At 41.9% G+C, this 12,024-nt stretch overlaps 1 protein-coding gene across 1 annotated transcript in view; it reads right to left on the reverse strand.

Annotated features, from left to right (window-relative positions):
* The window catches only part of LOC104622849 (A disintegrin and metalloproteinase with thrombospondin motifs 17-like), a gene marked incomplete at its 5' end in the record, with an annotated part of 44,464 nt that overhangs the window by 3,743 nt on the left and 28,697 nt on the right, over positions 1-12,024 (reverse strand). The window contains 2 exons of the mRNA XM_010289750.1: positions 3,478-3,635; positions 11,424-11,504. Coding sequence (XP_010288052.1) covers positions 3,478-3,635; positions 11,424-11,504 — 239 coding nt within the window. The remainder of the gene's footprint in view (positions 1-3,477; positions 3,636-11,423; positions 11,505-12,024) is intronic.

Raw genomic sequence — 12,024 nt, forward strand, 5'->3', positions numbered from 1 at the left:
AGCTGTAGGAGCAGGATTTTGTCTCAGAAACCTGAGGATGACAAGGAAAAGCCATATCATACAGCTGTTGGCAACATATATATGTTCATAGCCTGCATATCGCTAGAGGAAGGTGAAACCTGCTTCCAACAGCACGCTGATTATTTCCCATGGAGTCACATGTGATGTCTCTAGTGTTACTACTCCAAAATTCAGTGACTACTAACAAAGACAGAGGAATAGAGGAAAAATGCTTATTTTTTCACACAACCAGATGACAGTTCTGGTCTTATTTTGATTTACGTGCTAGGTTTCATTTGGCTCTCACTTTCCACTGGCTTCAGTCAGAAGGGACTCGAAGATACCCAATGGAGTATGAGATACATGGAATCTGAGTTACCACACTTAACAAATGCCATAAAAGTACTACTGTAATGCCAATGGTATGACTTTAGACTTACTTATACTTGTTATCCCATAATCTCAGGAGCATTAGACAGGTGAATTCTGCTATCTCTTGTCACCCACTGAAACAGGAGCAGCACCTTACCAAATAAGATATTTTAAGTAGGGCTATCATAAGTGAAGCAAGCAGCTGCCCAACTAAAAAAAGCAAATTTGAAAATGCTATTTTCTCCTAACAATAATTGTTGCCCATTCAGATTTGCAGAAATCACTCCTATTTAACCAATAATCTCACTAAAGCTAATAAGGTCATTTAACAAAAAAAAAAAACCCCAAAAAACAAAAACATATGTGCTGAAAGAAGGGGTCTAGCTTGCAGCCACTGACATCCTGGAGGTCTGTGGAGTGAACACTGTGGGGCTACACAAACTCAGCAGCCGTGAGTTGCTCTGCACAGTGCATAACCCTGGGCAGAAAAGCATCTGCCAGAAAATGTGAACAAAGATATGATTTTGCTTCAGCTACAGAGGGAGCCTGATTCCCGGAACTGAATACCAAGGTTGAAACTAGCCAGTCATCATTACAGTTTCAAAGATGAATGTTTTTTTTTTAAACACAATTCGAAATACCAGGCAGTCAGAGGCAGAGAACTCAAGTCCTACTCTGGCTTTCTTTAAGTGCATGAGATACGAACAGCTTGTTCTATAGAACTCATCACTCAGTCTTGTCTAAAGCATCTTTATGCTGTGGGAGTGTTTCGTTGTCCTCTGTTGCCAAGAGGAGGTCTAGCACAGGCCTAGTTACACAAACATTAATTTCTCCAAGAAATATACTTACAGCAATGCACTTGGAGAAATGCCTCAAGTATTAAAAAACAGCTCCTAAAAAGAAACTCTTATTATCTCAATATGGGTGCAAGACTAGTGAATCTAAAGGCCCATATGAAACCAATTTCATGCAATTTCGTAGCCATATATAATTGGGGCGTGTGTGTATGTGTGTATAATTGGTTTCAAATGCAGGTCACAATGGATTGACTGAAGCTTCTGGCTCTTTGTCAGTCCAGTGTATTCCACCACTGTTTGAACAACAGTTTTCTATTTAGAGGTAACTGGTAACCATCCTGCCCTTCTTGCATTGAAAGAATGAAACCCGTTACCCTGTATCAAGGCAAAGATTAATATCTGATTTGAAGAAAAGACTTCACGTGTGCTTTGTTTACGACTGGCAGTGATTTTAAGCCACATGTTTTTTTTAATGGTCTGGTAACTTTTACTTTCCTCCTTTTTAATCATTTCTGGGGGGAAGGTGAAGAAGGAAAATTTCCTCTGCTCATATGAGCTGAAAATGCCAGTCTGTATGTGAAAAGAATACTCATGGAGAACCTCATAATCACTAGTTTCGTATGCTAGTTGCTTACTGCTTAATGAAGGGGAAATGAGTATTTCTTTAAAAACAAAGCTCTACCAATGCTGAAGTTTGCAAACTCTGGTACCATCTTTTACTGCAGTACACCCCAATGAAGTAACTCCCTGGAAGGTTCCAAGAGCTGGCAAAGGAACCCTGGACAACATCTTCATAAATGGTACCTGTGCGACTCCTTTTTCTTACATGAGGTTAGGAAGACCTTGGCAGTACAAGATACTTCGACAAAGTCCCGGTTTCAGGAGGGAATACTTGCATTAAGGCCAAAGTCAAGCAGAAGCTGACTTTGATGATGATGAAGATGGCTCCTGTCTACATTTCCCTTGTGTGGGCAGACCTTGAATTACATGGCTGAGTCAGGAAAGCGCCAGTGTGCCCAAACCCACACCACTGAGTATTTCAGTAGCAACATCTTTGAATCCAGCTTTACACTGGTCTGTATGTGAACCTGGTAAACTCACTCATCTGTCTGATATAGACAAAACACCTGACATTCCTATGCAGCATATTTTGAGTACAGTACATGGAAAGTACTGACAAAGTGGAGTATTACTTTGTGTATGCGTGTGAAAAATTCAAGCAACTTTTGAGCTTTTCAAACTGGGCCATGAAATGTTGCACAATGAACAACCAGCAAGTCAAAAAAATTAGGTGAGGAAAGAGAGAGACTTCTGATTTTTCGCAGTGCTTAAAGATAGCCTTCAGTGAACAGACGTGGCAAAAAGTCACAAAGAAAAGAAACAGTACACAGGAAAACGTAATTGGATAAAAAAGTTACAGGAAACAATGCATACATTAAAATACTCTATGTTTGTATGCAAATCTCGCTCTAGAAACTGTAAAGCTTTCTGCAGAGTTTCAACTAGTAACACATATATGAGACAGGCTATCTTACAGATAGAAACATTAAGGTTACCACCAACATTAAGGGACTGACCCCTGAATCACCCCATCACCCATTAGTGACAGGACTGGGACTACAATCCTGTTCTTCTCACCCCTGTGGACTTCTCACTCATGTTCTCATACAGCAGCCATATGACTGTTTATAAAATGACATGCCTGGTTAGCAGAAGGACTGTGGTGAACATGATTAGAAAAAACTTTCAAGAGCACCTTAAAATACATGAAATTTAAAAAACAATATAAAGAAAACGTGGAACATTTCTGTGTACAACTAAGTCACTACAGAGGGTGAAATTCAAATGTATCATCTGTACATCCCAAATCTGCACCTCTTCTGTTAGAGCAACAGTGTATTTAAACACATAATATGATCTGGCATCACCTGAGAAGATATTTCAGCAAATACCTTTTCATGTGTGTAAGCAGGTATGTCCATGAAATAAAGAAGGCCCCTGGAAACCTGTACCTTCTAGAATGGACCTGTCACATTGTCTGCAACATATTACAGGTGTATCCTGTATTGGACACGAGCCCACTGGGACAGGGCATGTTCTCCCAGAAGAGAGCATCATTTATTTTTAAATAGGTAGCTGGGTTTCTCCAGCCCTTGCAATACTGCAAAAGAACGCGAAGAGAGGCACTAGAGCATACCTTTAAAAAACTCTGGTGAGGAAGCAAACAATCAAAATTTAACTTTCAGCTAGGATATAAACCCTTTATGTTGCATCACTTAAGAAACACAAACAAAGGATATAAAGTTACCATCAAGTGCAGTGGTATTTTAGTTGGTCCTTTGGCAGAGATTTTCTCCCACAGACCCCTTCGCACGTACCGGACAGTAGTGCCTGCGATCTGAAACTCACCAGGAAGCTCAATTTTCCAGTCGCTGTTAATGGATCTCTTACTGGAATCTTTTAAAGCTGGAATGAATCAAACACCATGGAATGAAATGTAAGCGAATTGGTAATTACAATATAGACTACTGAGCTTCTGTCTCAGCCCACCTGAAGTACAAGATGCAGTAGCGTTGTAATGGACATGAGTTTAAAAGAAAAAAAAAAAAAAGTATATTTTTAGCTTATTCATCATAATGTTTCTAATTTGGGCATATTCTGTATTTCAGTTGATGAAGGCATTTCTGATTATATTAACATTGCTATTAAGTAACAATAATGTCATACAAGCTGGTCTTGCTAAGGTTTTACTACCTAAAATTATTATGTTCTGCCTTCCGAATAAGCAATGTTCTCCAGTTTGAAAACTTCAAGGCATTCTCTGTGCCATTCCGCTGCCAGAAAATTTAAAGGGAAGAATAAAAGAGTGTCCAGAAGGAGTTACAAAGGAAATAAAAGGAAGGAAAGATAACTAGCCACTGTTCTTGAAAAAAATACTACTAATTTAGGACTAAATTGTAGAACTCTTCCACAGTTTGACCTATTTCAGGAGCATGTCCAAAACCCACACATACTCATGGCATGTTGTTGAATGCACTTACGTGTACAGCTCTGCTTTTGCAAAGGAAAGCTTGCACAACCAAAACGTTTTTCTTTGATTTTCAGTGAAGAGAGATTTAATTTGGATTTAAAAGCAATACTATGATACTACAGCATTGTGCTAACAAGCAAGAACCACAAAATAGAAGTAACTGACTAGGAAAGTGCAAAACTTACTAGCCCGTTTTCCTTACCCAAGCTGAGCGGAGTGCAGATTGTAAACAGAGAGCATAATTAGAGAACAATCAGTTAGAGCCATTAATTCTTCCTGGAATAATCTAAATATTATTTGTCAAAGTTTACATGGGAAACATGTAGGCATGTATGTAAAATGAACATGCCCGGAATATCTGGTATATTGGAAATTAATACTTAGATCACTTTAAGGATTGTTCTCAAATCTAACTATTTAGACTTTAGTCTTAGAAAAATGGATGGTACCATAAATTTGGACACATATACCAAATTGGCAGACATGATGTAAGAATCTAATACCACAGAGTAGCTGCTTGAGTATGACCTGAAGATACTTCTGATAAAACACTTACATAGTTGCAATGTTATACTCTTAGAGCTATTAAAACTAGTACTTAAGGTGAAATAGTATGAGAGCACCAGTGGTTGTAAACTGAAGTCTGGTTTGCAAGGCACAATCTATATATTTTTTGTAGACTGCCCATCCTGAGACTGACAAAATCTGGCAGCAGTTGTGTTCAAAGATGCTCATTCAGATAGTATATAAGGAAACCTATGCTGATCTTCAAGCATTAATAAATAAAATTCATAGATCATTTACCTCTAAACTCTCCTTCCAAATGTAGCAAGACCACTCTGCATTTTTCTTTTCAGTTTCCAAGTAGAACCAGCTTTTGAAACTGTATTTTCCTAAACTTTCCTTGAGAAAAAGATCCATAAAATCTCTGTGTTGATACACACATAAAGATGGGCAAGCATGAAAGAAAACTGTTCCTGAGTTTGTGTGTGCTCCGTAATGCAAACATTGAACCAGTTAACATTTAGCTGTTGCAGTTATAAAGAGAAGTCAAGTTACAAAGCAGAGACTGCTCAGTGGACAGACTGTGACTTGGCAGATCAGCTTAATACCCCCTTGTGCTCAAGCCGGGAGGGCAGAATATTCCAACCTGCAAACACTACACACAGACACAATTTAGAGTGGCCCGTAGGTTGTTCTAAATTACACCAGAGACTTTTTCGCAAGTTAAAAAAGTGGACAGGCATTATAAAGCTCCAGCGTGAGAAATAAGTAGAACTTATGATCAGGATAATTCCTGATGCCTTCTTTGCTCTCAAAAGGCAGAAGCAGGTGAGATACAATCTACCCCTGTGTTTGATGGAAACTAGGCCACAAATAAAAAACATCAGCAGGTAAGGTACAGCGTGCCACAGCCACCCTCCTTTCAGAGTCCATGAGCTGGACACAAATGCATAAGGTCAGATACTGCAGGATCACATCCATCCTGTCAGGAAGTTCCTCTATGCATCAGTAAGGTCAACAAAGCAAGCTATACTGCAGAAGGAAGCACTGTAAGATGAATACTGAGAAGAAAAAATACTTGGAGTAACGTGTCCTTCCTTCCAGCGTAACTTATTACATCAGCATCACTGATACCCTTCAAACACTGAAAGACAACTCCAGCCCTAAGGACATCACATTACTGTTGACTTGTCAGTGCAAGTTCATTTAGGCATTTATGTGTTTTCTACATTAAAAAGGAAGCACAGTTCTTCAGATGTCTGTGTGATGCATGAGGAAAGAGAAAACTGGCAGACCCTGTTCTAACAGATAGAAAGTCCCAGGTCTTTTTGTGGAGATCCATACACCGTGATCAAATTTGCCCTGACATCAGACAGACAGAATAGCCCATGTGTTAACTGGGCTTCCTTAGTTCAAGGTTAACTGTGTCTTTTGGCTAAGCCTTTAACAAGATGTTTTCTTAACCTCCAGCATTTCATGCTTATTTTATTCTCTTCCAGTAAAAAACACAACCTTGGCTTTCACTTAACGGAGTGTGTAAGAGGAGCTGATTTAAAGCTTTTTTAAGTCAACAGGAAAATCTCTCATTGTCTTCTCTTTGATCAAGTCCCCATAGCCAACAAACCCTTCTAGGTGTGCTTAGGCTCTATATAATTACCTAATATGCATACGAGACAAGGAACTGGACTTGTCAACTGCACAACACAGCTGACTTACCAGTTGGGTCTAATTTACGGTGAGAGTGTTTGTAGCGATACTGGGCTCTTCTACATAGACTTTCCTTTTATTCTAGTTGGCCATGTCTAACACCTTTTATATAGCTATTACAATGAAGATTTCAAGAAGTGAGGGGCCAGCTCACTCCATCCTCAAATGAAGTTTAAGAGGAAGGAAATCCCTGTTAGTTTTCTCTTTAGGGGTTTTCCTGAAAAACTGTTCTATTTGGCTCAACAGGACAAGTGTCTGGCTCTTGACCCCAAAGGGTCTGCTGAATGTAAGAGATACTGATTCTAGCACAGGGCACCATCACAGCAGAAACCTATTTTTAGACTATTCCCCCCAGGCACCTGGGAACATCTATGTTGTTAAATAAAATGGTCCCTAGCATACCTTATAGCCTGGGTCAACTTAAATTCTCCCAAACAACTCCTAGCATGGGTCAAGATCCAGGACTATCCAGGGTCCCTTCTCAATAAGCAGTATGCAGACTGCAGACTGGGACTGAGAGCCAATACACAAGATGCTCCATGACTGCTGGCCTCAGTGCCCAGGAATATTTCAGGGCACATTCAGTTTACCAACTGAGCATCATTGGTAGTGTCTAACCTCTGGGGAAGTCTGGAGCAGGTGGAGGTGCAATGTCCTCTGTGTCTGTGTGTGCCTTTCTGAGGATCTGTATCCTGGGCAGTTAATGGGAAGAAGGTGGACTATCCTGTCCTACTGCACACAACCTTCCTGACGACTGTCATGGTCCCATTAAAGGCTCCAAAATTAGGGGAAACTGCAGGTATGGTTTCCCCGGGAGGAGTAGGATGTATGTGGGGGAATGTTTTTTATGAGGAAAGTTCTCTTTGGCACATAGACTAGGGGTATAACGATGTCCTGGTATTTGCATGCTACAGCAATATAACTCTGTCTGCGGCTTACTTCTCTTCCTGCTTTGTTCCTCAATCTACAAAGTACCTTCTGCAAACTTCAGACAGAATTCTGAAGCAGGATTGCTTTCCTCTGCCAAAGCCTAGTGGCTTCCAGGAAGATCAAAGCAGTCATCACACTGTCCTTGAGGAGCCGTGAACATGAATAAATCAAAGCTGTGGATGAGATAAAAATATCTCCATGCAGTATGGCTGACTAGTAAAGATATCACAGTACATGCTCAAAACAATGTATAAGAGCTTGAATAACTAAACTATGCCTTGGTTCCACCTCATCATCAAAGGAAGATAGCTTGCTGATGAAAAATAAAATGTGTAATCTTTGTGGACCTCTTTTCTGGGAAAGGTTTGATTTTGATTGCTGCAGGCACTGCTCCCTTGGTGACTGAGGAGATGGAGAGTTTTAAAACAGCCCTGTTCCCAAAGGTGCTCCTTGAGGACTGCAGGAATTACACTGGAGACTCCGCAGAGTATTTGGGCCAAAGTGTTTTTGCCACTGTTTGTCTTCATTGCACTCAAGTGCCCCATCAGTAAGGATCAATGCTGCAGCTATAAAACCTCCATGTCTCAAACACAGGGTACTGCTCTTTCTCCAATGGCTTTTGTCACACACAGCTGTTGCAGGCCTGGCTCTGCCTAGCCCCAGAGGTGATAGTACTAAATTCTGTGGGGTAAATAGGGCCTTTTGCTCTTATTGAATGCTGTGCTTTTCACCCAAGCATTGCAGAAGCACTTTGCAAGACAGCAAGTATCTTTACTGCCATTTTAGAGAATAAGCAAAGCATGCAACAAAGAACACTTGCCCAGTCTCCCTGAGAGCTCAGTGGCAGAAGCTGAGGATACCAGGATATACACAGTCTTCTCTGACAAAACTTGTCTGACTGTGGTGGAAAAGCACAAACAGGAAAGCAGTTGTGAGCCCTTTTTGCCAAGCAGCCCTCACTGATTTAAGCTAGCACCCACAGGACTTATTCTGCCTTGGACCACTGGCTGCAGTTCTCCTGGAACTCTATGCCTCAAACAGGGTAGTAAAGCACGGCTCTTTCTCTTCTCCCCACTGTGAGTGCATTTAGGCAGTAGCAAGAATCCACTGTTACATCTCTAAGGTTTTTCTGGCTCAAAGTTGTACAGTAGAAGAGCAAAAGTAAAAGGAACCCCAGCAACAACCCATAACTTTTTTTCTTGTTGGCTGGAAGACAGGAACTGACCAATCTATTTCTAAACCTGGCATCTAGTCAGATCTTTATTTCCACCTTGGGTCCCTCCAGCTTGCTTCCCAGCCTGTGGACACAAACTGCCAAGGCATTTCCTGTTCAAGGTGGTTTTTAAGCATTACAGCCAGCCAAGGCAGCCAGTGTGGGTTGCCTATAGGTGGAGGGAAATTCTTCAGGCACTGCTCCCACCACATGGAATAATGATTCCAAATTATGCTGGGCTCATTTCCAAAGTGCTGTACCCGGTCCTGAGTCAAAATAGGACCTGACTGGACTCAACTTTGTCAGTGTAATTGACATAGAAAATCCATACTCAGAGCTGGTTTTACAATGCATTATGAGGTCTATCAGAGTGATTGGATTTTGTTTTCTTGGTCATCTTTTTTGTCCTGTTGGGACACTCCTGCTGCTATTCTTCAGCTTAGGTTAGCAAGACTTCGGATATCTTTTCTTTGTGCCCAGTGTTCCTTGAAAGAAAAAACCCTGAAGAACTTAGAGAGGTTCTCCTGGGTCCTGACCACGAACCAAACAACTAAAGGCATTCAGCAGCTTTAAAATACCCACATTTTTATCTATCTTTATGTGACCCAAACAGGGCCAAGTCCTGATCTTAAATATGCACAATCCTAATCTTCACCACCCAGTGGGGAAACATCTGCTTTAGTCAAGGTTATGTGGTCACAATGAAGGGCAGTCACTAGCTCCACATAAGACTCTCAGTGCCACAGCTATCTGGCAAAGCCCAAGCCCCAGACAAAAACCCTGTGCAAATCCCACCAAGACAAACAAAAAGGCTGGCTTCCAGAAGGCAGAGTATTTGCAAAACCCAAGGAAACACTGGCTCTCATTGTTCCACCAGTGCTTTGCTATGTCAAACATCTTACGTGTAGGCGTAATCCTCCCCCAGCAAGCTGTCTGCAGCATTGGTGGAAATACTAGCAGTAGTGATTATGTGCTTCCTACCAGGACGTGGCACAAAGGCCAATGCTTTTGACCTATGGGCAGCTGAGTGACATGATTTGCCCTCTTTTTTCCCCCTGAACCTGGAACGAAAGACAGAGAACAAAAGCATCTTTCCTAGTGATATTGCCAACTTTGGTAGCATCTCAAGACAGAAAACCAATGGCACTAGACCTGAAATCCTAAGACACAATCAATATATAAATGTTTTCAGTGGCATCCTATATCGCAGTACTGGATATTAACGTCTCCTTTCAGCTGTGGAGGTGGAAGATTATAAGCAAAAGACATGGAAATCAGAAACCAAGAGTCCTTGTCGGAGCTTTGCTACTGAATCCCTGCATAGCCACGAGCAAGTTGCAACATCTCAGTTTCCCCTTCCACAAAAACAGAGGGCAAAAAGTAATCCTCTCAGAGTTCCTACCACAGGCTTGATATATCTCTGGGAGCAATTCTATCTTTCAGAGTGTTTTTCTATCCTAAAACCTTGCAGTGTCTCTGCTCTGAGAAGCTCACTTTGAGAGAACCAGAACACACACAAGTGAAAACAGTACCTAATACTTCCCAGGCTATGGGGCAGCTGGAACACACATCTGTTCAAACCACTGCAATGAGAATATCTGCATACGGAAGGACTGAAACACTGTTTGATAGGGAAGGACAAAAATCATGTGTTAATGAGCTTATCAATAGCAAGGAGATCTTAGGTTTCACAACGCAGAGACCTCTAAGCTGCAAAAGTTCACTGAACAAAGGAGGAAGTTTGGGATTTTCTCTTGTCATTGTTTTCCCACACAGAATAAAGAACTTAAGAGAGACAGAAGAATTCCCCCGTTTATGCGTGGCCATGCAGCTCGGAGCGTGCAAAGGATGTTTCAATGTGGTGAGTGTTCTTTTGGGCCTTGGACAATTTTCCTTCAACTCCCTGCCCTGCCACAGGCCTCCTGTGTTAAATTCAGGGCAATGGGGCATTAGCATTTCTGTGACTTGGTCTACCTAGAAGTAGGTGGGAGATAAAGCCCTTCATCTATTGCACAGTAATGACACAAAAAGAAATACCCCTAACACTGGAGAGAAGAGGCAGAAGTCCAGACTGACAGATGTATATTGTAGCTAACTGGTTACATTTTACAAATGCCCTTCCAATCTTTAATCGAAGTGATTACTAACTGGACAACAAATTCCTTTACAGACTCTGCCCCACAACAACCTCACATACAAATCTGACCCCTCACCCATGCCTAAAACTTTGTTTCCAACATGGAAAAGAGGAGAGGAAGCCTGTTCCCCTCAAAAGGAATGCGGAAGTAGAAATAAGAAGAGGATTAAACAAAGCGTTTGGCCTGAGAAAATAGAGGCAAGTGGACTAGAGGCTGCAGCTACTGCATCTCAGAGTGCAGGATCAGGTCTTGGGTACAGCATCAAATGAAAACCTGCTGCTGCAGGAAACAGTGCAGGCAACCTCACGGTCAGGTTATTGAGGGATATCAGCTGCCCTGTCCTGCCCCTGCTCCAGTCTGAGCTGGGCGCCTTCCTATCTGTATCTGCCATTCCTTTCTCTGAACACACTGTTCTCTTTCCCACTGCCTCCCAAAGTGTTGTGTGTGCTCCTGGCAGCCATGTTCAAGCCAGTACCAAGTTCTGTTCAGGAACTCTCCTGTCTCTGGTCCTTTCAGGTTACACAGGGCCTGTAAGTGTCACATACTATCACAACAAGCAAACATCAGGAAACCAAGCCATGAAAGCAAGAGATTGCAACAAGAATGAAATCAACAGCCGCATCTTGGCAAAAACAAACCTATCATCTTACAGGTCATTTAGAGAAGGGTCATTTTAACAGAAAACAGAGCTGAGCTTTGAATCAAAACATTTTTTTCTTTTGTCTTTTTACCCAGAAAACTGTGAGCAGGTTTATCCTCAACCACTCTGATCCGCCGGGCACCTGCAGGGATGACAGCTGCTTCGATGTAACCTATGGCAACAAAAGGGCAGATGGATGAGAGCGTGCCACAGCCAGCCAGAGGCATCGATCATTCAGTATCTCACCACGAAAAAAATCAACTCCTGCCCAGGTGGGGAATGGGTGGGAAACACTTCAGATGAGATCCCTGCGTTAGCAGCCAAGTTTCACTGCTGTGACATGCATGGTTATGACTAACATTTCAGCCTGAGAAGAGGGAGAGAAATGCATGTGCGCTGCTTAATCGTGACTTAAGGCTTGTGCTTGGGCCTAATTAGATTTGCTCCCTCTGAATCACCCTGGCTCTCCTGCAGTACTGACAGGGATGCACGAGGAGTGTTCCTGAGCTGATGCAAAGTGCCAGGAGCAACACTGCACATCACAGAACAGACATCTGCGATTTGAAATGAAGTTTCCAATAGATGCCCCTACTTTCCCCTCCCCCGAAAAACTTGCTCAAGGCTGTGAGGAGTATCAGAAACGACTCACTTCCACAAAACATTTTGACAATACTAAAACTAAACAGCAGGAA

Source organism: Phaethon lepturus, unplaced genomic scaffold (assembly GCF_000687285.1).
Source record: "Phaethon lepturus isolate BGI_N335 unplaced genomic scaffold, ASM68728v1 scaffold42416, whole genome shotgun sequence".
Lineage (NCBI taxonomy): Eukaryota > Metazoa > Chordata > Aves > Phaethontiformes > Phaethontidae > Phaethon > Phaethon lepturus.